The sequence below is a fragment of the Cyrtonyx montezumae genome, unplaced genomic scaffold (genome assembly GCF_038088225.1).
Source record: "Cyrtonyx montezumae isolate F1298 unplaced genomic scaffold, pur_monq_1.0 scaffold_2, whole genome shotgun sequence".
NCBI lineage: Eukaryota > Metazoa > Chordata > Aves > Galliformes > Odontophoridae > Cyrtonyx > Cyrtonyx montezumae.
Window position 1 is genome coordinate 24,724,298 of NW_027071936.1, and position 27,902 is coordinate 24,752,199.

Here is a 27,902-nt window from a genome sequence, read left to right on the forward strand (position 1 = left end):
GTGGCGGTCCTTAAGTGCAAATCACCAATAAAATTTTATAACCTTATGAGAAATTTGTTGAATAAAAGTACTTTTTTTTCTCCTAACGACAGTAACCTCCCAAGGAGGCAGTGCCAGAGAGGTCTTAGTTGGATCTCAGTAATTTTGTGCTTTCTGCCTTTTAACCAGCAGAGGGAGGACACAACACAGTACACGTGTGTGCGGTGTGCAGTTACTCTGAGGTAACACAACCTCTTTTCTGCATCTGATGCCCAGCAGGAGAGCTCTAACTTTTCCCCCTAGCAAACCTGCTACGTTACTGGGGAGCAAGGGATAAAGCCCATTTTTCTATTCACACCTGCAAAGCAGCTGTTGTGATGAGATTCTATAGGGACTTTGGGGCCTCACATCAAATGAGGGTTACCTGAAGGGGAGATGGCATGAAGGATTTACAATACTATCTTCCAGCTTTGGTAAGATTAATTGTAAGCCATTAAAACTACATGCTCTGCAGCGACTCCGGAAAATATTTTGCTTCCTTGGAATTTAGTAATTTAATGGGTTATGGGAGTAGAGAAAAAGAGAAAACATCTGAAAACCTTGTCAAACAGTACCGTGACACTTATTCCCAAGCCGTTATCTTTTTTGGCTAGTTCAACCTCAAAGATATCTCCTGGTTTAAGAAGTTCTCCAGAAACCATTTTAGAATTCATTTTGTTGGCTGTATTCACTGAGGAAGATTCCTTTATTAAAAAAATAAAAGAAAATAAAAACAAGAAAGACAAAAGAGATTTTTTTTTGTTAGAACAGAATTGTATGGATAAGATCCTAAAGGATGTGTTTCTGAGTCAGCTGCAGCCAAAAGGTTTCCACATGGGAAAGTACAAGCCTGTATGGTTCGTGAGACACACTGCTTTAACTGTTCCACAGCTGCAATCAAACAGCTTTAGTGCAGAAACATATTTGGCCTTCAGCAGCTGAGTCTTTCATGTCATGGAACACAGAAAACATAACTAGAACTTCACCGTCACAGCAGCCTCGGTTCTGTTGCACTAATTTGCCTAAATTAATCCAACTCTCTTCATGAGCTGAACACAGGTTAGGGGGTGAATCTGTAGTACTTTCCTCTGTGTACCTTCAGCAAAGTGAAACCTATCTTTGCTAAGGGCATGGCTCATGTCAGAGCTTCATGAGACAAGAATTAATTTCATTAGATAAGAGCATTTTTCCATTGCTCAGATCAATGTCAAAAGATACAGGTTCAGTTGTTACTCTTATTACAGATCTTATTTCATTTACATCAGTACTACTTTTATCTAGTCTAGGGAAAACAATGTATCTTTCAAGTAAATAAGCTTGTCTCTTCAGGACTGTCATCAGACTATGAATATATTAGACAAAACTAAATAAGTAAATTGATGTTTCTTACAGAATCAACAAGAGCACTACACATTCCTTCTAAAGCAGAATCTGCTTTGAATAAGACATGCCTGTGACATGACATGGTGAAGCTGGAAAATGCTTTGAAATACCAGGAGTGAATTTCTCCACTTATTTTGAACAAAATCACCAAACGGGTAGAAATCAATTATCAGTATGTGCCATTAGGAAGAGAAGCTGTGGGTTAGGCTGCCCTTCCCCCACACCCCTTCACCTCATTCACACCAACAGACAGCTATTTCAGCGCCATTATTACACCAATGGGAAACTTTCACATGAAATAAACTGTGCCTTTTGAGCAACCTGCTGCTCCTGACTGCTGGAGTAAGTTGCTTCATCCATGTCAGAATCTCCTCGGTCCGAGTACTCCACAGACTCCACAACTCCCGACCTTTTCATTTTGGCTCGAGTACTGTCCGATGATGACCTTCTCCTCTCATTAGTTTTCAAAACCCCAGACTGGGAGTCACTGTACTTCTGTAGATCTTGCTGGGCTCTGCCACTGGCACGTCTGCCGAAGCAGCCTGCTGTCTGACCCTGGGACAGGCTGGCACTCTCTGTCCTGGAGTCCTGGGAGCTCACGCTCCCATCCCGCCTGCCCCCTGACAAGGCAGACACGCTGCCTGCAATAGCCCTCTGGTGAGCACGGGAGCGGCTAGGCTCCTCCGAAGAGGACTCTGCTTCATTGTCCCGCACTGATGACGGCCTCCTTACATAGGTCCTGGTTCCATTAGTGAGATGTGTGGCACTGCACGACGCTGAAAGTCAGAAGGGAAGACAGTCAGCAGGGACCGGTCACATCCTGTCTACAGTGTTACACATATTTCTCAGTTTACAGCCATGCCGTATCATGCAAAATGCTTTCTACTTAAAGTGCAACCAGTATGCCCTCACTGAAAATTACCCCAGATGATCCAACTGTAAAGGTTAACGCTTCTTCTGTCAGTCTCAAAACACAATTTTCAGCACATATTAACTAGAGTTGCACAGAATCGATGGTCAGCCAGGTCAGCTGCTCAGATCAGTGGTTTAATACTTCTCTCCATACCTTTGGATGGCTTTTCCTTGGGCTGAGAGATGACCAGCGTTACATCCTCAGGTGCATTCTCTATAATTTCTAATGCTGTGTGGTGGCTGACACCCTCCAAACTCGTGCTGTTCACAGATATCAGTCGGTGTCCTGCGCAGAAGTCTTTGTTTAGATATAATCCAACATTACATTTTCAGTAATTAACAATGTGAGAGTGCAGCTCTGAAAATCTATGCAATACATACAATAAAAATTACAGAAATTAACCTGATGTTGGAAAAAAGAGCCCCAATTATTACCATTTTTATTTTGATGCAAATTACTTTTATTTTCATACTGTTTAACAGACATATAACTAGTTCTCATAAGTTCTCCAGAAGGATGGCGTGTTACAGCGACTAAGGCAGCTATATGGAGTGGAACTGCACTATGGAGGAATCTGGTCTTTTCTGTCATGAATATACCTCTCCATTTTCACACCATTCACCTGGTTTCAGAGATCCTTCCACGTCAGCTGGCCCTCCAGGAGTAACTGAGTGAATGAAAATTCCCAGATCAAGCTTTCCCGTCTTCTCTCCACCAACTATCTGAAAGCCTATTGAAAAAGGCCCAAAACATGCACACATGTCAGTGAGCAGGGTCTAACTTAGCTCAGCACAAGCTGGTATTTCCAAGCAGACAAAAAACTTTGTCATCCTAATAAATGTAAAATAAAAATAAATAAATCTATATATCTCATAGAAGTCTACATGAAAGTAAACAGTAAAAACAAAAAAAAAAAAAGGTAAAGCTTTTGGATAAAGCTTCATTGCATTCTTATTCATTTATTTATTTTTAAAGCAGCTCAGACCTGGTTATAGTTGCCTTGCTCTTAGAAATCTCCAATCAGGGCAAGAGACACTCACGCACATTCTGATGACACTGTGTATGCTCCCACTGGCCAGATTACATGCTTTTTCTGTTACTCAGGATTTTAGATGCCTCATCTAAATATCTGACCCTGCTGTTAAGAGGTAGGTTCTTCAAACCCAGTGATCTGCATTAAAAGCGCACCAAACTTGTTTTTTAATTTTGAAGCTTCCAATCTATTTCTATCAATTCTGCAAAGTAAACCTAGGAAAGACATTCATGATTAAGAAATACAAACATCCAAGATGTCAGACTTTCTCCGCTCTAACAAAAAGACCAAAGTAACAGACAGCAAAAAAGGCCAAAGCGAGACACTATGAATTGCTCTTGTGTTTAATAAACTCTTCAGTTACTGTGCAGTGTGAATACTAAACACGATCTCAGGACTTTTTCTACCTTCATATTTACTTAATAGTCCTCTGTGACAGAACAGAGATACAGTTTAGGGGAGTTCTTTGAAGTATCTGATACGAAATTGACATCCAACATGACGTGGGTTTATGAAAAACATCAGCAAAAAAACAAGGAATGGAATCCAAATATCTCAGTTTCTGGGCTCACTAAACCTCAATAGTTAAAGTTCAGTTCAACTATATGATGAGAATAAGAAAAAAGCACACAATTCATTTATAATAGCTTTATAAGGTTCTTGAAAACCTCTACGTTATCACAGCTGTGAGGTGTCCACACAACACAGACCTTTTATCTGAACATAAAAGATGGACCATCAATGCCCTTTTTTATGATTATTTCACAGTAATCAGAAATGTCAGACCTTACGTAATACAGAGAAACTGATTTGCCCAACACCACTCAAATCAGCAGCAGGTGTTAGCAAGAAAGTCTAGGCTTCTGCATCTTAAATGCCTTTAAAATACCGCTAATAACTATTTTCCTCAGTCCTACAATAAATACTTAAATACAGAACACAAAATCTTTTATTTTCAGCTGCCATAAACATCCAAAACAATTCAACAATGTTAAAACCACATACCCAAGCCCATTTTTTCATCCTTTTTCAGGTTCACCAAAGTGATCTCTCTTTCTGGTGAGGAAACTCTGCTCTGTGTTGTTTGCAGAGAGTCACCTGAAAAGCCAACATTTCTTAATCAGACAACAGGTGAATGCATGCACACTGACATCCTTTTAGGTCTGCTTTTAAGTTCTCTTCCATAGAAGAGATCATTCCTCTGATAACCTGAAAATCCTCTCTAAAACAGTGAGTCCAGTTGTGAAAGGAAGATTGTCTCAGAGAAGTTGTGGATGCCCATCCCCGGAGGAGCTCACAACCAGGCTGGGCAGCACCCTGGGTAGCCTGATTATTCCTTCCAACCCAAGCTATTCTATGTTTCTAAGATACTAAAAGGTTACTAAGTAAATTCTCTTAACAGTTGTCTTTAACTGCAACAATCAACATGAGAAATATCTACTATAACCTATCTCATCTTGTTTAAGTTGCTAGCATACTGTCAGTCTGATAGATAGATAACTCATGAGTTATCTACCTGGAGAAGATGGAACTTGCTTGGACTGGAGTGGCTGGCCCAGTTTTGCTGTAAGTGGTACAGACACTTCCACAGCAACAGAAACCTAATGAGCTCTACACACCACTAACAGGCAAAAAACCCTGGTGCAAGAGAATGCAGCAAACAGACCACTGGAAAAGGGTTTCTATCCCTACCCATGCCAAAAGTCAGCACATGGTCTTCTGGGGCACTGCAAAACCATCAGCCACACAAGCATGGGAAAGGAGCTTAGAAGAATAGAGTTTATTGTACGTAACAGCCCTTTTCAGGAGTCAAACTGGACAGACACTCTTCACAGCTGAAAAGTATTTCACAGATGTGAAAATCTCCCTCCAGAAGCAACCCCAAACCAATATTTGAGATAGATATAGACAAAGGTCCCACTCAGCTGACTGGCAGAAGTGTCATAGTCATAGAACAGGATAAGCGCCAGTGAAACTCTCAACAAGTACAAATGAAAAGCTACTGTCTTAACCAATTGAATGGATGTATTCTTATTGATCAACTTACTGCTCTCTTTTAATGGTGTTGATGATGGAAGATTTCCAGAGCTACTCATGCTAACACCTGCAATATGAATGCAAGTATTAGATATTAATATCATTTCTTATTTTCCCCAAGGATGTTATGATGATGCATTAGACTTTACATAGAACATGCATGAGCCCGTGACAACAGCAGAGTACTTAATTTTAAAATAAGCAAACAACAAAGTAGTTATGGTTGAACAAATTCCAACCATTAATACGTTTCGGTTGCAATGCAAAGTTCAGGTAGGTGGAAGCTCATTCAAAGGCAAAGAATTAAAGAAAGAACAGAAGTATGGCCTTCTCAGCCACTCTAAATTTCAGAAGAAATCAGCAAGGCTTTAAGAAAATGGTCTTTAAGTCAAAGGCCAAATTTTATAGTGCAATTTGATGAATATACCTAACTTTATCAAGCATCAGAACAGCAGCCTTGCAAGATTTTACACATTAAAAATTTGGGTTTCTATGTAGTTTCTATGGGTTTCTTCTAACAAGCATTTCTATGTATTTCTATTTAAATTGCTTTGCACACAGGGTCGTATTTTGTTTGGAAAATGCCAAGGGAATGTGACAGTATTTTAAAGGGGATAAAAAACATACTAAGTTATGGAAGGAGGTAAGATAATTCAAGCTTCTCTGTCAAGCAAAGTCCAGGCTTTCTCAACCATCCGATCTCTGAAGTTTCAGCTGATGAGCTACGTTTCCCAGCATGAACAATGGAATTCAGCAAGACTACCTACTATATACCTAAGATTAGAGTTGCTGCCCCAGAGATCATGGGTTAAGCTAAATGCATGAGAGAAACGGCTTTAGTCACTACAGAAATGCATGTCTTATGTCCCTCTTCAGCAGCTTCTGTTCACAATGCAGAAAAGCCCCAATTCTCCATTCAGTCTCAATTTCACTGCAGTCGTGGTGTTTGCATGTTACTGTCTGAGTGCTTACCCATCTCTCATTTGTCGTAAAGCTCCATAAACAATCAATGTTAGGATATTAAAACACAAAAAGCAAGCTAATGTTGCAAATACTTTAGTCATCCTAGTTTCTATTACTCTAACAGGGAACCTCCCGCAAGCAAAAAATGATGAGAGATATTAAAAATTAACGTACCATATCCCACTGTGGGAAACAAGTGTATTCAGCTGCTTTGAAGCACTGGTGGTTGTTGGGTTTTTTTTGTTGGTTTTTTGTTTTTGTTTTTTTTAATGAACGCACTTTTTTTTTTTTTTTAATACTACTGGGACTTAACTTGCGTGCTGTACTTTGGACACCTGTGGTATTAGAACAATTGGTTACTTTGTCCATAGCAGTATATACAATATGTATATATGTCTTTATTTGCTAGAACCAACCTGGAATCATGGGCTATTTCCCTGCATTAACTTTGCCCTCATCCCTTTCTCAAGTCAAAAAATTACCATCAGTTAATACGAATATCAAAGCACTACCTGTAGAGTTTGTTAGTAAATACAGTGACAGTATTTCTGTGTGCTGACCTACAACATAGGCTTGCCCGGTATCTTCCATGGATGATGAGTCCGATTCATTTTTCTTTCTTTCAGGACTTCTACTTAAACCTGCATGAGATTTTGAACTTAAAGGGGAGAAGGAGAGAAGGGAAATCAGACAGAGGGAAAAGGAAATTGGGAGAGGGAAGGATCAATGTAATAAAATAATGGTATGAATAATAAATTAAAATCCATGCAAAGTGTACATCAAATGTACACAAAGGTATTTCAGGGTGCTCAGAGAGACTCTTACTTGTTTAGTTTTAATGCTCCCGCTGCTGATCCAGTATCAAATTTTGGCATTCGCTGAAAGACTCTTCCCATTAAGTCCTCTATTTTCTGTGAGGAAGAATCCAAAGCCGTGATAATATTCTTCCTTGGAGGGTAAACTGAGATATGGCTCTGGCTCAGATCATGGAACGATTTGCTCATAACCCTGGGTCTTTCTTCCCACGAAGTCTTTTCATTCTTGTCCTTTGAAGAGCCAGGGGGTGGCTGGAAGAGCGAGAGCTCGGAGCAGGACAGTCGCTTCAGGATTTCTGCCTGCACGGATAGAGGGCGCACGGCAAGGCGGTTCAGGGTGCTGCTGGCCAGGCTGCCCGTGCTGATGGCCCGACCCATGCCAAAGCCTTTCACTGACTCTGCATGGATGTTCAGGCTCCTAAAGGATGCTCTCTCTGTGAAATTTTTTAAAACAAAGAAACAAATTCAAGTTGCACAGCACAGTCAGCACGATCTCCTTGTATAAGGCATGCAGTTTGAACAACTAGCAAGGTGTTTTTTTCTTTAAACATAATGCTCAGTACACACCATCATCAAATGTGTACAGACTACATCCATGCAGCTCACTAAGGACACAAGATTTGGATGTAGCAATAATACGCTGCCTTATCTATATGCTATGCTTAAGTGCAACAACACTAAATAGGAAACAAGCTGGAACTGCACAGGCTGCCCAGGGGGGTTGTGGAATCATCTTCTCTGGAGATATTCAAGACCCACCTGGACGCCTACCTGTGTGACCTGGTGTAGGGAACCTACTTTGGCAGGGGGGTTGGAGTCGATGATCTCTTGAGGTCCCTTCCAACCCCTGTGATTCTATGAAACTATTTATCCCCTTAGAGTGTGAATCTTCATACTAATATGTTAAACTGCAGGGCCTTAGGAAGAGATCACTTCCTTCAGCAAATAACGAATGAAAAGTGCTGACTAGGGCTTGCCAACATTTTGACTCCTTAACTCCTGACTGATCCATACTCAACCCACACTAAGCACACCGATAGAGAAGATGTAGCAGTTCAAGACTTCTTTTGTCATTTCAAAACATGAATTAGTGTACAATTGCCACTTCCGTATCCACATTAAAGAGCTGTCCCAGTCACAACCACAGACAGACCTACTGAGCTATGTAAGAATGGTTTTGCTGGAGCAGACATCAAAAATCTCACTTTTTCTGCCTATGGCTGTGTTCACATCCTGTGGAAAAGTACCTTAGGGCTCTTTTCTAGATGTTGAAGGAATCCCTGCCAGTACAAGCCATGATTTTCCTATGGATTTCAGGTGAATACTTTCTTCCAACTCCCAGCTGAGAATTCTCATGTGCTCAAAAGCCTCCCTTAGTAAGAGTGACTTTGGTTTCAGTGCTCTGCAGTTTTCTAAATGCCCTTTCAATTAACCAAAGTTCCACCATAAAAACTCAATGTCTGGTTCTGATCACTGTGTTGACATAGAAGTGCATAAAAGAAATTATTATCCCTCAACTGATAGCAAATCCCCTTTCTTGTGTACCATAATATCATCACTTCCTTTTCCTGAGCTCTATGCCTCTTCTCTTTTTATGTACGCACACAGACTGTAATCCAGAAAAGCACAAAGCACATAAAGATTGCTATTAAAAACCAGTGAGGCACCACAGTCCTTACCAATGTCCTGAGTGTCCTGGTTGCTCTGCCTGGTTCTCATCTGCAGCTGGAACTTATGCTGGGAAGAGCAGAGATGCAAAAGGTACTGACAGGTTTTACTGTTGTCAGTCTGAAACGAATGCTTGATACCATCCGATGTGTTCTGCAACGTTATCTTCTTCTTCTACATGATGGGAAATGAAAAAAAGTTTGAGATGGTGATTTCTTTTACCCTACAAATAACTTTTTATTTGCTTGTGCAGTTAAGGCATTCAAATTTTCCTGAAGAAAATGCATTGATCAGAGACATGCATAGGGACTGGAAGTAATTTGAGCTTTACAGGGAAGCATTTTAAAGCTATGCCTGGGCAAGCTGAGATGGTAATTTATTATTATTTAATCAGTCTGCTACTGAAAACCTTAGCACAGAAGAAATGGGCATAGCTTTCCAATAAGTTAAGAGAGCTAGAAGTACTGTTTTCATGGCTCAGCCACACAAGACATAGCCACAGACTATGCTGTAGAAGTGCACTGTAATTTGCAGAAATAACACAAAGAAACAGGATCTGGAGATACAAACATAGAAATTGGAGACACAAAGGTGCAGGGTAAGAGACGCACTTACACTGAAGGAAATTTTTTTTGTCTCTCTCCATGGGAAACGCAGCACAGGAGTGCGAGCACTGTTGTGAACCTCAAAGATAACGACTCCTCTGGAGCACACCCCCAGCAGGATGCCTGTCTGGGACCTCTTCTCAGGTAACACGTGGTGAAGGTGAACACCATACTCCGTGAGCCTCTGACACAGCTGTATGGATCAGTGCAATAAAAACTCTAAGGGTTTGAAGTGAAGAATATTGCAGTACTAAATATATAAATGGATTTTGGAGAAAAGCTTCCTCTTTGATTGATGATTCTACTCACACTGCACAAATGTTACAACAACAGAGACATAGAACACAAACTGTTCCAGATGGTTGTGAGACTTCCTGGTGTCTGCTGATACAATGCCCAATGCTGTAGCACACAAACCAAGGATTTATCTAAAATCTTACAACTGAAGTAAGAACAATTAAAACCTCTGGGTAAACTGAACTTGCCACACACTAACTGCTAAAAGTAACAGTCAGATGCATTTGGTGTATGGATACATTTCTCAAATACAGAATCAGATCTCCACTTCCATTTTGTGATGCTAGCAGAGACTGCTGAAAGAAGTAATTCTGCTCACTTTGCCCTCCTAGTCATTCATTCTAGCTGTTTCTGGTCATTGCTGAAAGGACCAATGTAATGTATCAGCCAAGGAAATCCAACTGCTCTCTCCATCCCACCACTGGTCAGCCTAGATTCAACTAGGATCAAGTTCCCAGCTCCTGTTCAGCACAATTTCTAGCAATTATAAGAACATTTCTGCCTAATGAGCAACAGTTGAGATCACCTCTGCTGTTGTGGTCTCAAAGTGATCATGGAAATACAGATGTTATTGTTATCTAGTGCCTTAATTGCAAACTCTCACCTGCTAAATCCATTTTCAGGCAGTGGGTCAAAGCGTTATCTGACCACTATCTCATCAGCAATAGCAGCAAAACCCGTAATTACATTTCCTTATTGGTCCTTTTGGAACAAACCAAGTATGTCTGTGATTACATGTAGCTTTCCTATCATTCTACAGGCTATGTGCAGAAGGAATTCTGCACAGTAATGTTTCTGGCTTACTTCATACCAAGTATCTCAAGCAGCACAGAATGTATGAGCTGTAATAAAAATTTTCCTTATTTAAATTCTTCACCCCCATCCTCCACATACAGATGAAAAAAACAAATTATGTAGGAAATGTGGGATATGCTGCCTCATAATCAGAGCTTCCTTTGGAACAAATATGAGGATCAGAAGTTGCTTTTAACTACTGCATTTGAGCTAAAGCGAAAAGAATACTGACAATGGAAAAAGAAATGAAAGTACTTCTCTCTCATCTATCATGATTTCTTTTCACTGGTAACAGTCAAATCTTTTGAGAAGATTTTCTCAACTCCCTTCCTTTCCAGCTGTTTTCCTCTGATTTCACTTAAAGTCCATGCACACCTTCACAAAAGGAATTTTAAAGTCAGATTAAGGAAGTGAACCACTATCACTCACCTTCAAGAATTCTAATTCTATCTCTTTTTCAGAAGCACCCACGTAAGTGCTATGCAACTTTGGCAACTCTTCCTTGATGTAGGATGTATCCAATTTCTCCATCACTCTAGCTGGGACATAGTGTTCTAGTCTGAAATACGACACGCCATGCACCTACAATACAAAACATTTTTGTGACAGCATCTCAATATGCTATGGGTTATATGGCTATGACTGAAGCATAAAGATTAAAGATAAATAACAGAATTACAGATCTGTAAACTCAGACTGAGTAAGAGGAAGGATTCTGCATCTCAGTGCTGATCTAGAGCTTAATTTCACTTATCTTTGAAGGCCTATTCAAGCCTGAATCCATTCCCACTGAATAGGGAAGGCTCAACACTTGGATCTTGAATTGGTTCCACAACAGTCCCATGTCTATTATCTGTTAGACTATAAGAAAACTACAGTTGCCAACAACACACTGGCTGACTTTTCTGTCCAGGGCAGAACTGTGAAGCATGCATGGTAGCTCACAGTCCATTTTTTTTTATTAAGCAGCGAAACAATCATTTCTCAGAGATGAAACTGATGTGTGTACCTCTGCCTGGTAATCTCCATACTCAGCTTGAAGAGCTAGGGATGCTAACAACAAGGCTGTCTCATCATCACAGTGCATTCTGTCTTCCAGGATGTCCTTCCGCAGCTGCAGGTAATACTGGTGACAAGTGAGAGTATGCCTAGAAAGAAAAAAAAAGAAAAGAAAAGAAAACACACCAAAAAACATCATCAACAGTACTCTTCTTTTTAAGGAATTAGGAGTGCTTAATAAATATTCAATTTTTGTCCATAAGCTTAGGGCTTAGGAGGTTAAAAAATGTTCATACACTCACTGTATAAGACTGACATCATCCACAAAAAACTTGATGCGAAAAAACAGAATGAAGTTGACAGGGGGCTTGTTCTTTTTCTTTGACTCTTCTTTCCATCCTTCTGGAGCTACTTTACTCAGCTTTATGTCAGGATCAACGAAGAAGAATTCATTGTCTGCCATGAATGTTAAATAGAAGGACATGGGTAAAAACAGAACGAAGTCATTTTTTCCAGCTGGAGGATCAGGACTGGATTTCCAATTCTGAAATTCAGTTCAGCCATCAGAAAACCTTACTGTCCTAACAATGGCTTATAGGCACAATGGCTATTGAAGGGAACACTGAATAACAGCAGTAGAAATAATTTTTTTAGTAAACAAAATACTAGAGCAGAAAAAGAAAAATCATCTCCCATGATAGCTATGAAACAGGCACCATGGTGTCCTTCACATTTCTTAACCCACAGGAATTCCTAATCTGTCACTCCCTCCCTCCCTTACTATTTATGTCCAATTTACACTTCTGCAAAACTTTTTCATGGCTGAATTGCCAAAGGCACTGGGATGCAAGCACAGATGAAGAAGGCTCTCAGGCTATGTTTTTCTGACTCATGCCAGAACTCTGAGTGCTACAATTCTGTGCTATCCAGCTAGACACAAAAACAGGAAATGTGGGTCTCAATACATTAGCGCTGCCAAAGTGATCTTCTCCCCTTTGGGGAAAATGAAGTCCAACATCTGGTTTGTTCTAAAAGCAGAAAATGAACAGTTCAGAAACAATTTATTTTAGTCCTAAGACAATTTATTCTGTACAAGAGGCCCTACCATTTGCCCCAGCATATCCCCATGGGCTGCCCCCAAGAGGCTGTGAGAACATACCAAGAAAACCCAGCTCACAATCTTTGTGGAGCACTAGACAGCAACACATGTTGCAAGGCAACAAGCAGCAGTGAAGAACACTCAGCAACCCAAAGGAATAAGCTGAGATGCTGTTACTCAGACAAATGTAGGTTTTTATTGATTAGATATGTTCTTCCTTGAGGAACATATTTTGCCTCATACACGAGTATGTAACTGAAAGAGACATCTTTGTACATGCCAGGCAGCCTCCGATTATTTCCAACACTGTATAGTTAGCTCTCGTTGTTCTATACCTATCTGCTTCAGAAAATGTTTATTCTTACCTCTTAAAACAGCCAGTCCAAATAAGTGATGCTCCACTAAGCCAATATGGGCAACAACCATATCAAAGACATCTTTGCATATTGTTTTGGTGTCACAGGTCAGCTCCAGCTTCTGCCCACTTAGAAGCATCACATTTACTTTCCGCCTCGTATCATCATTCTTCCCTTTCTTTGTCTGTGTTTGGCAAAACAAAATATCCCGATGTTCACACTCACGGTCAAGCTGCATTCATTGGTTAAATATATTTTCCTGGCCACCAATTGCTCAGTAGCCCCTCTCTTACCAAGATAGACTTTGGCAGATCCAAGGAGATGAATGGTTCAATCGTCATTTTCACAAACTCAGGGCCAAAGAAATTCTGCAAAGTATGAGAGTATGAATGAATACTGCGTTACTGGAACAAGAGAAAGAGGCACAGTAAACTCCTGCCCTGTAAGCACTCAATAGGAACCAAAGGCTGAAACTAGAAAATTGCAAGGAAGTCCTGCCAAGAGTTGGTTGGTTTGAACAATCTCATTTTGCCCACATCTGTGCCAGACACACTGGCAGGCAACACTGTTGATGACATTATCACAATAAATGTTTTCCTCCCTTTCGTGGGCAAAAAGCTAGGATTTAATATCGTCTTCCCTGAAAATACGATGTGCATGTTGCACATTGGGATCATTTGGTCTCCTTTCAGTCATCAGCTGCCTGACACTGAGAAGTTCTGTGCTGGTGACAACTCTGCCTCAAAAAAATTCTACCTGCAACATCCAACTCTCCTTTCCTAGAGGCTAAAATGCTTCAGTCTAATTCTGCCTGCTAGGTTCACACAGAGATTCTGGCCAATTTCTGCCAGCCTCTAGGCAAACAAGTATTCTATTGGTTAATATAGGGAATTATAGGAGAGCTTAATCTGTCCATACACTATCTATGAATAATCCGCCCTAAGAAACAGGCCTAAGTTTCATCCAAATACTTAAGGCCTACATGAACCAACTGGCAAGAGTGATGGGACCGGAGAAAAACTCAGCATTAAGGACAGCAAATTGCCATGTAAGTCACATGTCACAATTTCCCATCCAAACCAGAAGAAAAGAATCCAATGAACTGAAATCAGCAGCAGGGGGCATCAAATTGCCATCTCTTCCAACAATCACTGCTCCATCCGCCTATATTTCTGTCTTCCTCTTTCTCTTTTATCTCATACTTCATCTACTTTTCCCAGCAAAAGCTGGGAAAGGGGAGCTTGCACAATGCTTCAGGTGAACCTAACAACAAAATATGTCCTCTTAGTGTCTCTTTATCATCCCAGTTTGTTAATTCCACAATCTCTGAAGGTGGTGGGACACATCTATGTTCCACTACGGAAAAACAACGCAAATAGAACTGGCTAAAAACACCACAGGTTACAGAAGAAAAATGTCTCTTATCCCTGTTAGGATACTGTAGTGTTTAACGTGACATTCAGTCATGTTTTGCTCTTTGTTTCATTATCTTTTGATGCTGCTTTTGCCTACCTGCCTGCTAATACTACAAAATCTCCAAAGTCTCTCCTACAAGACAACACCAACGTACTGATGACTGCTTATTTCAGGACCTGGTTTAGGAATCCCAAGTACTATGGTCTCAGCTGACACTGTTTCAAAGAATACAGGAGTTCAGCTGAGATCACGGCATTACCCTCAATTTTCTTTGAGTCATGGCTGTTTCCAGGGCTATTTCTCTGAGCGGATCTCTGGTGATATCCAGCATGGAGGACCTGATTGCATCTCCAGGGTAGAGGTTGGGCCGAGACTGCCTGAGAGCCATACGAGCCTGCAGCTGCAGCATTTCTTCCTCCTGGCGCTTTAGCATCGCTTCTTGACTGACGAGATTGCCTTCAAATGGCACTTCATGCTGCCTGCTATATAGTTAGAAGGGAAAAAAGTCATTACCAGTAGAATTCAGGCATTCTTCTGAATCTTCTTCTTCTAGCAGAAAAAATAAATGCTTCTTTTAAAATCCTACAGTTGCTTAATTGATACACAGGCACGGCAATAAGTGAGAGCCTAAATGAAGCAACTGAAAAAAAAATGAAAGCAAGCAAAATAAGAAATCCCACTATTTATGAGAAAACAGTAAATTAGCTTTCAGTTCTCATATCAGCAAATGTCCTGACAATTTTATTTATTTTCATTAGGAAAAAATAGTCATCTCCCATTTTGGGTGCATGAAGGCCACCTTTTATTTGAAAAATCGAGATGTTTGGAAATGTAAAAAAGGAAGAAAAAAAGCAAAACAATTTACACTCCTCTCCGTCTCCCATACATAAGGAAAAACATTTCTAAACTTAAAATACAAAACAAGTGAATCGCGGCTCCTTTAGAAATCCTAAACCGAGAAAAAATAATGCTCTTCTCCAGTTTACAGAATTAGACAGGCAATTTTTAAATCGAAGTATATAGGAGAACTCTAACAGAACTTTCATCCACCAAAAAGCACATTTAACAAAGGCACCTGAAACAACAGCACGCTCAGTTCACTTTGCTAGCAACCCATCATTAGTTGTGTTTACAATTCCTGTTCTAAGCTAAGTCAGATTTGATGGCACACTAGAGCAATGAAAAACACGGGAAGTGTTCTGAATCCTTTACATCACTGCAGTGAAATTCAGAAATACCAATAAATGTAAACTCAAGTCCTGCACTGACACTGATGTAGAGCTCTTGGTTGTAAGAAGGTCATTTACATAGACTTTTCAGGACACAACAATTTATATAGCTGTTTCTCATAAGAATCCAAATGTGTTTGATGAAAAACAAAACAAATAAAAAGTAAAAGAAAATGCCTGTGTAGATAGCACCTTTGTCTATGATAATCTGTGGGAGTGACTTCAAATGTACTTTCATTATCACACAGCACAGTTTCTAATGAATGCCAAAACTGCAAACCATATAGAACTTCCTCTGAAATGTTCTGAGATTGAAACTGACAAGCAGACAAGACAAAAACAGTCTTAAAATACAATTTATGCTAAGGTGGAAAAGCCCAAACAGTAAAATAGCAATGATGTGCCAAGAACAAAGCAAAAAACACTGAATCATCAAATGAAATTTCATGAAACTTCTCAAGGAGCAACGGAAGATCACATTCATGTTAACTCATTATCCCTTCCACTGTTCTGCACCTTTATAACAGTGATCCCCCTTTCCCTCCTCTGCCCCTCACTGCAACATATCTAATAACGTGCCCAAAAGGACGCAGTAATGAGGAAAGGCCCCAGACCTGCAGGGACTTGTGCACAAGCCCAGCTTTTCACAGAAAGGAGGTTTATTAAGATCAACGTGGGAATATTCACAATGAAGCTACTTAAACATGCCCATGAGCGCTCTTCAGATCAAGGCCTAAGGATGGGCTCCAAAACAAAAAAAAAAAAAACCCAACACAAAACAAAACCAAAACACCTTCTGAACATAAGTATCTGTGAATTATCAAAGATGATATGAAAAAGTGAGACATGCTGCAACTGGCTTTATCTGAAAGCACTTTCACATGAGTGAAAATGCCAACTGCTGAAAAAAGGTGTCTTCCCAGTAGCATGTAGATGTGTGCAGTAGCAATCAGAAGTTACTGCACAAAATAGCATCCTTATGTTGCTTTGTCTTTTTAATTTGCATGCATTTTTCTGAAAAGGTGCATGGGGGCAAGTGGAAGGAAGCTCAAAAATGCAATGCTTCTAACAGTTTCCTGGTGTAGGATCCAAATGCTGTCATCACTCTGAGAAAGCACATTGACACCTTGGTTAAATGCAATAACACCAAGCTTGGGCAAACAGCTTCCTATGGAAGGTGGAATATGCTCCACTCTCAGGGTCCCAAGACCAGGAGTGCACCCCTTCTCTGTCAGCAGAGAAAATGCTGTTGACAGATACAGGCAGAGCACTTCTGAGAAATGTGGATCGTGCAGGTATTATTATTACTCCCACCAAAAAAAATCCGAATTCCATTCCCAACAGATAGTGTAGCAGATGAAAGTGTTTCTCCTCTCATTCCCCATGTTGCTGTGCTGTATTTTCACCTGTGTTGGAAGTACAAATCACAGCCCCACAGCTGCTCATTAACCCACAGATGGCAAATGAGCCATTACACAGGTGGCCGACTCCAAAAGCAGTAAGTGTACAGAACTTCACCCAGTGTGTACTTACCAAGAGATAGCACAGATTGGGTCAGAGGAAGAGGCTGGAAGAAGGGAAGCAGGTGGACATTCTGTAATAGTGCAGTGGGAAAGTTAGGAAGAGATGGAGAAAAAGTGATGCATTTGGGCAGGAGAGGATGGAGATGCACATGGAATGTAAAGGAGAATGGAAGAAAATGCAATAGAAGGAAGAGATCCGTGTCAGCAGCTGCTCCTAGAGGGAAAAAGGAAGAAACAGTAAAGGAGGAAAAAGAGAAGGGCAAAAATCAGAAATATAAGAAGCAAAGAGGAAAAATATGCACATCACAAGGCAAGCATTCCAAGAAGTTCAAAGGGTAACAGCAGTGACAGAACACAAGAAGGGTCTCACCTTACTCTAAAACCCCTAAAAATAAAAAGCAAAATCAGACTCCTGCTATCTCAGGAGCAGGCTGCAGCATGAGTCCTGCAGGCTGGTAAATGAGCAGCTCTACTGCTTGCTTAGCATTGGCTGCAGACTCCCCCATTTGCTATACCTCACTTGTATGAGGTTCATTCCACAAGTAATTAAGCAGACTCTCTAATGACATGCTACAGGAGCAGCACATTTAAAATGCACCAAAGTATAGATGGTATCTCTGAGAACTAAAACTGCTCCCAGCTCCTGAAAGGATTCAAGCAGGGGATTCAGTCAAAAACTGCCCCTGAAATCAAATGATGAGCCAAAATCTCCAAACCTCTGAGAATGTGCTTCTTAGAACTATTTTTCAGCAAGTACTTTACTTGTGTTTCTGAAGTCAGAAGAGCCTTGGTCTTCTGCAGCACAGAACATTCTGAAGAAGCAACGTGCAATATTCTGGATGCAAACAGTGCATTACTTCCCTAGAAATGTCCCTGCTCAATTCTGTTTCCGTCTTTGAAGGCACTCCTTTCTACACTGCACAAAACTGCAAAGCTTTAACAGCAGTTGGAGAATGATGAAGAAGGAGCCAGCCAGCCCTGCTTTCCATTCAGCTCATGTAATTAATAGAGATACTATCAAACTATCATTGTAGGAACAACACTAGGAACTCCTAGCTGCTTTACTGTTTTGCAATGAGTCTACAAAAATGTAAAGTTCGTTTTCAAGACTTGAGCCTTTCTTTTTAATCTAGACTATAATTACTCACGTGGTACTTCAGTAGAAAAAGCTTTTTTTTTTAGCTTAAGGAAATGAGGGGACAAGCATGGAAATCAGTAAGGAACTTGTGGTACCCTCCTATGCCTTTTTTCCGCACAGCTATTGAACAATATCTTTTAGCATAGGCACAGATGTGAAGCCAAGCAACACCAGCAGACTTAAAATGAATACCAGGCCTTGGAGAAAGACTGTAGGAGTTATATCAGTGTAAAATTCACATCATTGCTAAGCAGAAGATGATGCCAAGCTGAGCAAACAGAGCAGAATTTTTCTTCAGGATTCCACATGTACACAAACAAGCTCCATTAAAGGCACCAGGCTTAAAAGAGCAATATCTAGTGAAACAATACATCGTAAAATGAGCCATGAGAAAGTCTGCAACATTTAACGGTTGCACTTCCACTTCCGTAATGGGCCTGATTCATTGACAGCAGTATGACTTGCTTCCATATCACACACTACAGTCAGTTTCTGAAATGTCTTGCAAACAGATACAGAAGTTTTCTATCAGCAACCACCAATTACTGCTGGTTCATTCTTAAGTACAGCCTTAGTATTGAACTGGCAGCTTCCATGGGTTGAATTCAAAACCACTGTGGAAACAGATGTTTCAATCTTCATTTTAATCTCCATGGTCAGAGAAGAATGATCCTGGGATGGAACCAAGTATTCTGACAGCTTTAAGGGAACTGATATTCGTGTCTGTAAGCTGCAAATATCTTATATTGTAGAGAGAGCTGACCTTGGCAGTTTTACTTGTTTTTACAAAGACTTGTTTTGCAAGCAGGTATTCCACTTGGGCTCTGTACCATGTATTGGCTGCACGGGTACAGTGTGAAAGTGGAAAAAACCTTGCATACCTCGGGGAGAATAAAAGCAGGAGAGAGGCAGCAGTGGGAGAGAGAGGAAGGTGCACTTTGAAGGAGGAGACAACAGCATGTTCCGCCTCTCTCCTTCTCAGTGGTTTGCTGTCTCTAGAAGGTTGGTAAGTAATAGTGCATTTGCTTAAGGAGTTTCTGTTTTCCACTTACAGGGATCATCTGAAATGGATACCTGTGTGTGCTGAGTGTGTGTATGCTGAATGTAAACCATAGCCCTCTGTGCTGGTCTGAGTGCATGGTTTGCTTGCCTCTGCTCCCGAGACATTCTGTCTCTCAGATCCAAATGTACCCTGAAACACCATGATAAAAAGTTATGTTTCCTAAAATATTGGGCTATTCTGAGCAATCCCAAACAAAACAGAAGTCTGTTGAGATGGCTGTTATTGTTGCACTGAAGAAACAGGTCCAAGTCTTCCCTATTTCCACAATAAAAGCAATTTCAATCATTTTGATCAAGTACTCCAAGGTGACTCAGCATCTGACAGAGACTAAAAGAACATTTTCCATCTCAAAGGTCCACATCTGAAGGATGCTCAAACACTCCCAATGGAAGCACTCACAAAACCCAGCAGGTATGGTCACAGCACCTGCTGCTGTGCTAAGGTGTAGTTACAAAGTAGAACCCACTTTTAAAGCAATACTGATGAACAGCGTTTGAAAAATAAATTTAAAACAAAACAAAACACAACGATGTACGGACTCAATATTCCAATATATGTAATGGTAAAAGGCAATTCAGAAAGCACAAGTTGTTACTAACTGGGCCTGCCCAGTAAGTGCTGAGGTTATACAAATGCAAAAAGACAATCATGGAACACCAACAGAAACCAAGTGCTTGTCAGAAGAAGCAACTGCATGGACAGCTGCTGGCTAATTTTAAAGCAATTATATACCATACTTCCATTATTAAGTGAGCACATTTCAAAATAATACTTACTGATATCAATACTTTCTAAAACTTTTAGAAAAGTATAATTGGAATACAAATGATTTCAGTATTTCCAAGCAGAACATAAGCTCTGACCTCTATGAGACACAGCAAGACAGAGTGTAACCCTGTCTCGAATAAATACAGGAGCTGAGTTTAGACTCCTGGCTGGTATAGTTACCTCTATACAACAGTGTACAATGAGACTTATACTAACTGCAGTATTCATTTCTGAAATGCTTTTAGCTTCTGAGTACAACACGCAGTTTACTAATGTTACACAGAAGCTCATGAAAAATTTGCTTGCAGATTTTACAGTAATCTCTCTGATAGAGACTGAGCATTCCAAGACATATTGCTTTCACATGGTTTACCTTGCCCTCTGAGAATGAGCTTGACTTGATGTGGAGATATCATCAGCACCTGGCAAAGCACCACTGGCATCATCTCTCTTGAATCCTTCATTTCTTCTCACTGGCAAACCAAAAGACAAATTAGTATAGGACTAGGCAACAAAGCATAAGGAGCAATCCCATCTAAAATTAAGGACTTAGCAGAGATTAATAAGATTTTAATCAAAGACAACTTAGAAGGAATCTGGTTTCTATGTTCCAGATACTACACACACAGCCATTATGCAGTCATTTCTGTTCTCAGAGATCTTACTGCTTCCTCCAATGAAGGTTACAATACCACAAGCTCTTTGAGGAAGAATGCTAAAATAAGCCTAATTAAAAAGCAAAACAAAAAACAAGAAAACCCCATCCAATCAAAACCACAAAACCACACACAACTGCACAGACATCTTTGCAGCATGAAATGTTTCTTTGTCAGTCATGAAATGTACGAGTGGCAGAGACACCATAAAAAACTGCTCTGGAGCAGAATCAGAGCAGCTAGGTATAGTATAGTGCTGTAATTCACAAGGGAGTTACGAAATCAGCATATTGCTGAACTCTTGTGTTTAATTTCTGTCTCTGAAATCTGTCACTTTTCTATGATTCACAAAATAGTGGTCATTCTTTTCTCTTTTTGGACTTTGCTGCTTTCCTGTTGACAAGTCATTTCTTTTGCTGGTAAGTCCTTTGCAGCAGCACTAAGATTCTACATTTAGGATCTGATTTTGCAAAGTATTCTGCTTTTGTCTCCGATTGTACCCACAATGAACAAAGGCAGCAGGAGAGCTCTTGATAATGAAGACTCTGAAATCATTCTTTACATACATTACAGCTGTTTTGCTGAGCCCAGCAGTGCAGGTAGCCAAAAGTAGCTCTCTTGCACCTGTACAAACCTCAGAAATTTTTTACTTTGGGCAGACATTCACAAGCAGCCTGGTCTGAATAGCAAGACATGGAATGGAAGTGAGTTACAGGAACTGTGTCTCAAGACCAAGATTGTTAGTTGCTGCCTGCTTCCACTTACTAGGCTTCTGGCCTCCTAGGAGGACAGACAAAAACATGAGGAAAGCTGAGACCAATGTGTACAGAGGCTGGGTCGAGCAGTGCCTATAGGATGCACATGATGCCGCTGTACTCATTTCCTGGAAATCTTCTTCTTACATTTCAATAAAATGGCTGATGGCCTCCACTTACAATGACTTTGCCAAGCTGGTTATTGGTTTCATCCTCTGTATTCCTCTTCACATCTTTTCACAATTTTAGCACTACTCCAAAGAACACCTCAAGCATTTCTTTTCCATGCTGCGCATCCATGGTGGGAAGGAAACACTTATGACATGCATCAGTGAAAACTCCTTCGCACCATCTCCTGCTTTGCCAAGCCACTGATTTTGTAGAACGAACATAAATCGTCATACAAGGAGACATTTTTTTTCATTACATCAACATTTTTGGCTTATAACTTATCAACTTCTTAATTCTTACAGTGAAGCCATCTGAAATCCAAATAATTAAAGCATATATGTTCCACATTAAGCTTTTGCAATTTACTGCAACTGTGCGCCAGCAAGAGCTTGACTGTTTTTTGCCTGGGAAGGCTGCATGCCATTTAGATCAAGTCCTCGAGGGAAGTTAACTATTTCCACCTTTTTTTTTCCTGACAAGTTCCCTTTCAGAGTGTGAAATGTCAAACTCATTTCTGCACAGACTGCCAATTGTGCTGAATTGTACACAATTATGTAATTATATGAGATCATCTTACAACTTCAGACTGGTGGTAATTATCAAGACTCCTACTACAGATTTAGACTTCCCTCATCTTTTTTCTTTTGTTTTTCTTCAAACAATTTTCTTCACTTTTTTTTTTGTTTTGTTTTGTTTTGTCTTGTTAAAGCATAAATCTTACCTTGCCTGAAATCCGCTTCTGAAGAAATAATGGATGGACTTTCACTCGAAGTACTGTAAACATCACTGTGGTATGACTTGTACCTTCTCAGAGGCTCTGAAAGTTGAAATCAGGGTATCAGAATAGTAAGAGAACAACAGTTCTAATGTAGAATCAAACAGTGCAATGAAATGTGCTCTGTTCCCACTATTTCAAATGCCTCTCTGTGGTTAGGAGCCTGGAAGCCAAGGATACACACAGTGAATCTTTGCTGCCCCTTTCTGGCTCCACAGCCCAGGGTTCTGGGGGCTGCCTGCCCTCTCCTGATTGCCTGGGGAGATCCACTCCTCCTAACTCCCTCCCAGAATCACTTCCGGGTTAAAACTGATGGTTAAAACCCTAAAAATAACCAAATAAAGAGAAACAACCAAAAGGCAGAACAAAACCAACCTCTACTACCCAACCCCAAAGTGATGTACATGTCTGTGCACATCTCTCAAGTGCAGAACGCGACAACCACGACCCAGCCCCTGGTTCCTTCTCTATGAAAAAGGAAAAACCTCCACAGCAAGAAAGCAGGAACTGGAAGATTATAATTCATGCAGGTTTAACATCCACAGGAAAAAAAAAAATCAATTAATGAGCTTCTCCAGGACTTTTATTGAACCAGAACAAACAACTGCATTTAAAGAGAAATCAGAACAGCACAGCCTCAGTTGCTTCCATTGCTGTATTCTTCAATGTATTGAAGCAAAGGAGGCAGTGGAAAGGATCCCTCTGCAGTATTTGCAACAATCTCCCAAAGCATTCTCACATGCAGGCCAGTGAACAAGCAGAGTGTTTCTAAGCAGGAAGTACAGCTGGAAGAGGTGTTATTAACCCAGTGATACATCTCCTGTAAGAATTCTTAATAATGAGGTTATCATACAAAAATAATGAAAATATCTTTTCTGCTTTAACCAGTGCTGTTGAGAGCACAACCAGAAAACAGAGCTCATTTCTAACACAAATTCATTTTATTTTACTTCCCCCCCTTCCAGAACAGAGCAACAAAACCAAACCACACAAAACTAACAAAGAACCCACAAATAACAGTGAAATGGAACAGCTTTACTTCTTCTAGGGATGACATGAAGCAGTAGGAAAAAATGAAAATAAATAAATAAATGAGGGAGATGGACAAAGTCCTCCAGTATCAAAAATGTTATTATGGAAAACCAGTTATCTTCTGTTTAGAAAGGAAGAAAACAAACTCAACTGGCAAGCTCAGATGCCTTGTTTGGGTACAAGGAGCAGCTTTTTTCAGCAAAGCAAGCACTCTATCTTGAGAGTCCAGCACTAAAATCCCCTTCCCTTTCACAACTGCTACTTCAGCACCCTGGATTTTACAGCAAAGAAATTCACCATCAAACTAGCCATTACTTGACTCAATAGGGAAATAAAGCCCAATTTGGTAGGGAGCCTTTTGCTGAGTATTGTTACAATTCTCCCAGCCCTTCAAATGAAGCATCCGCTCTACCACAATATTGCAGCTACAGAGAAGAAACACTTAAATGAAAACAGATCTCCTCTTTTCCATCAATTTTATTGACTGCTGATCTTGCAAGTCTGCTGACTGGCTTTGAAGCAAGAGGGAAGGAAGGGCACAGTAAAGTATAAAATGAGATTTTGAGCAGATCTTTTTTCCACCCAGTCAGCAGCTGGGCTTCCTGAACAACACACATACTGTGCCTCCAGCCTGCTCCTTTGAGACATGGTGTTCTGCACAAAATCCATGTAAAACTTTAAAGCAGGAGCCCAGAGCTGAGCTCTCAAGCCAAAGACAGTGCAGTCAGAGTCCTGATCTGATTGCTGTGGGGCATCACCTCATTGGCAGCAGCTCCCAGCTCTCAGCTGTTGATGCAATAGGTGCACACATCCTGACCACGTGAGATCTTTGCCAGGGGCACAGGCAATACATGCAAGGCAGACCTGCAAGCACTGGATTCAATACTGAGTCTACTTACTACATCTACTGTGCTTGGAAAAAAATCACCAAATAACTCATGCTGCTTTCATTCCTCAGCACATTCTCTTTGATTTTAACATATCACACTGAGATTTAACTTCAGAGAACTTAAATCATGGCCAAACCATACTCCATCTAATTAAGGGCCAGCTTCCAGAGGTCATGAATCCTGACTCTGGGATCGAGGTAAAGTTCAGTTCTTCATGCAATAGTTTCAAAAACAAGGATGAGCTTCCAACCCATTTGGTGGGAAGATGAAAGATGAAATCCACAAGAGCTAATGAAGGCAATAAAGAACTTCTTTCCACAATCCACAGTTGTCCCAGGGATTTTTTTTTTTTTAACAACCCTGTTGTTTTATATGTAGTGACTAAGGAGAGAGTGTAGGATTGATTTAACTCCTAGAAACATCAAGCAAACTGTAGCAAAACTTATTCTACCAGTTGCTTTTCCTATATGTTACACAGAAGACAGTCTCTTATCAGAACATCCTTGGTCATTTTATACTTCAGAGGAAAGAAAAAATAACAATAAAACAAAAAAACTCCTTCTGAATTTCAGTGTGTTCTAAGAGTCCACAACTACAACGTCCATTGTAAAATCTGTGATACAGCTGAAGCTAACACCAGATACCACCCAATGCAGGATGAGCAAAGAGCCCAGGCTGCGTTGCTCAGTGCTGCAGCGGTACTTTTTCCACCTCCCCATGGAAGGCAGCAGAACACAACCCACAGGCACCTCACCTAGCACAAATTAACAAAACACAGTATTTGTGCAGGGCAAGGCTTGCGAGTCCAGACATGTTATTTACAGAAAGCCTTGTCTCGGCCAACTGCAGCAGAAATCAAAGAACCGCGTTCAACTTGGAATGTCATTATCCCGAGCACATGAGTCACATTAGATACACTGGTTTTCAAATACATATTATTGCAAAATTATGACTGGTTGTACTGAGAAGGAAAAGGACTGAGATGATGGCACAGTTAAAAGAGCAGTTCTGTGAAAGAGTGCTTGTCTGGTCTGCTGGTTTTAGCGGTACGTGTCTTTGTTAACTGAGAGTTTTATTACTGTATCATTTAAAACACATTAACAATCCTTTGAGGAGGGCCTGGGATGTGCTTCCCTCACAAGGGTTTAGCAAATAGGCTGGAGTCACGTTCACTCTTCTTTCTCCTCTTTCCTTCTAACCAGCCTTACACAAGGCACAACAGCACAGGTGTAGTGGGAAGAGCATAGAGACCCAGGCTGAATCCCCAGTGAAGATCCATCCTGACAAACAGCCAAGGGCAGAAATCCATCCACCGTTCCTCCAGGAGAGCAGCCTCAACCCTTGTTTTTAATATACAGTTACCATGCTCTGAGCAGAAAATCTGTGCTGTGCATACCAACCATGTCACCACTCAGACCTCCCAGGGAATCTAATGGCCATCTGTTACACAGGGCCTGGCACCATCTTGGGCAACAGACAGAAGCAGAGCTGTGTATAAGTGCCAGAACTGTGTACAACTGCCAATCCCACACATTTTCAGGGCTGGAAAGGTGAAGGGCAGCAAGAACTCGATGCCTCCCATCATTCTTTTCTGGATCTTGATCGTAACAGCCAGGATGAGTTTTGCACGCAGAAACACACACTCACACACAGCCTGAAAGTCCAACAAACAGCCTGCTTTGGCTTCTGTTTGTTTTTAAATGTTCTGTTAGACTGAGATAATCCCAAACCTGTTCCCAGACAGTGTGAACTGCTGGGGATGTGTCAGCAGACAACACCTGCCACCTTGCAGGGCAGTGATGGAATTACAAGGTCTGTTTTATACTTTATAATAAACTATGTCCTTTAGATTGCCACGTAAATTTTCTTCCATGAAAACCCAGCTACCATAGACTCAGTATAATTTGTGATTGAAGGTTTCCTTAGGTAACAGCAGATCATTATCCCACCCCTTCAGCTTCACGACCATGATTTGTGAATACAGCTCTAGCTGAACTCAACCCACACCGGACATACCAACCACATGACAGCTCCTTGAACCACCACTGCATTTGAATCATTCTACAGCATGCTGATGGTAAGACATGTGTCAACTGAGCCTCTGTATGCTTCCGCATGCACACTGCGTACATCACCGTGGGTGACTCGTATTTCCACATACAGAATAATTGAGCAAAAACAATCCAACTGAAAGAAGTCTGCATTTCACTGGATTCACAGAGATGAGTCAGTAGGGAAGCTGTTCCTCTTCTGTGCTAAACCCCATCTCCCACTTCACCACTTCTCCAGCAGCTCCCCAGTTCTGGTCTCTCATCTGCACGCACTGTCTGCTTTCCTGCAGACATAGAATCATAGGGGTTGGAAGGGACCTCAAGAGATCATCGAGTCCAACCCCCCTGCCAAAGCAGGTCCCCTACACCAGGTCGCTCTCTACAGAGCTCCTCTCCAGCAGGTCATCTCCCAGCCTGTACTGGTACAAGCAATTATTCCTCCCTAGGTGCAAGACTCTACACTTGCTTTTGTTAAATTTCATCCGGTCTTTTTTCATTCACAAAAGCAGCTTCAAACTATGGGAGTTTTTAAAATTGGGAACGTGTGGAGTACCCCCAGACAGATGGGAGTATCCACTCATCGCTCCCAACCCAAACACAACAGCCATATCATGGAAGCTTTAGAAATGGGGTCTGGATGAGTCTGCACAGTAATTAACGCTGTTGGTAAGATAAATACATCCGACAGGCTGATCTCTGGAGGCACAGAACACTACCATCTGCTCTTGTTGACTCCATGAGAAAATAAAAAAGAACACATCATCCAGGTTTTCAGTAGAAGAAAAATCAAAGGTAAAAAGAGAGAGGGATAAAACCAAGCTGAGCCTCTGGAACTCACATGACTCCAACTGCAAAACCTCTTAACAAAGTCTTGGGAATATTCCCAAACCACCCCCACACCCCCACCCCTGTAGCCACATTCCAAAGCTTCATCAAGATCCAGTTTTTGGTATCCTCCCATGTTTCTCCTCTCATCTGCTATTTGCTGCACAGCCAGCTCTGCAGGACTGCTCTCAAACCACCCCATGTGCCCCTGCACCAGGACACTGCAATCCTTGCTCCCTGCTCCCTCAAGTAAAAGGCGGAATGTATTTTCCCTCTAAGCAGAGTTGTTGCCAGGGGTGCCAAGTAAAAATTGTCAGGGTTTAAGAGAACAACACAATCAGCCCACTTGGTACCAATAATTGCTTGGTTTTAACAAAGCTCACCACAACTGTTACAAAAATAGGAATGAACAATCACAGCTGAGACACAGCACTTATTCTTCCATTTCTTGGCATGATTGAAACACATTTTGGAGTCTGCTTTTAGCGTTCAGAATTGTCTGCTGGATCCTTCTGGCACCTGAGCACTGACAAAGTCCCAAACTTTCCTTAGCATACAGCAGATAAACACAGTGCTGAGATAAAACACAAAGACAGCAGTTCACCAGCACCCGAGGCATCCCGGCTGCA

At 41.0% G+C, this 27,902-nt stretch overlaps 1 protein-coding gene across 2 annotated transcripts in view; it reads right to left on the reverse strand.

Moving 5' to 3' along the window:
* The window catches only part of PTPN13 (protein tyrosine phosphatase non-receptor type 13), a 95,489-nt gene that overhangs the window by 18,901 nt on the left and 48,686 nt on the right, over window positions 1-27,902 (reverse strand). Inside the window, exons 8-25 of one of the 2 annotated variants that reach the window (XM_065736649.1) lie at window positions 22,422-22,517; window positions 20,492-20,591; window positions 14,657-14,879; window positions 13,275-13,349; window positions 12,991-13,165; window positions 11,829-11,982; window positions 11,537-11,675; window positions 10,957-11,109; window positions 9,446-9,628; window positions 8,842-9,004; window positions 7,173-7,596; window positions 6,908-7,005; window positions 5,395-5,451; window positions 4,353-4,445; window positions 2,937-3,044; window positions 2,468-2,599; window positions 1,723-2,177; window positions 594-722 (exon numbers count right to left, since the gene is read on the reverse strand). In XM_065736649.1, the coding sequence (XP_065592721.1) occupies window positions 594-722; window positions 1,723-2,177; window positions 2,468-2,599; window positions 2,937-3,044; window positions 4,353-4,445; window positions 5,395-5,451; window positions 6,908-7,005; window positions 7,173-7,596; window positions 8,842-9,004; window positions 9,446-9,628; window positions 10,957-11,109; window positions 11,537-11,675; window positions 11,829-11,982; window positions 12,991-13,165; window positions 13,275-13,349; window positions 14,657-14,879; window positions 20,492-20,591; window positions 22,422-22,517 (2,957 nt within the window). Of the gene's footprint in view, window positions 1-578; window positions 723-1,722; window positions 2,178-2,467; window positions 2,600-2,936; window positions 3,045-4,352; window positions 4,446-5,394; window positions 5,452-6,907; window positions 7,006-7,172; window positions 7,597-8,841; window positions 9,005-9,445; window positions 9,629-10,956; window positions 11,110-11,536; window positions 11,676-11,828; window positions 11,983-12,990; window positions 13,166-13,274; window positions 13,350-14,656; window positions 14,880-20,491; window positions 20,592-22,421; window positions 22,518-27,902 lie in introns of both variants that reach the window. The other variant, XM_065736648.1, reaches the window with a different exon arrangement.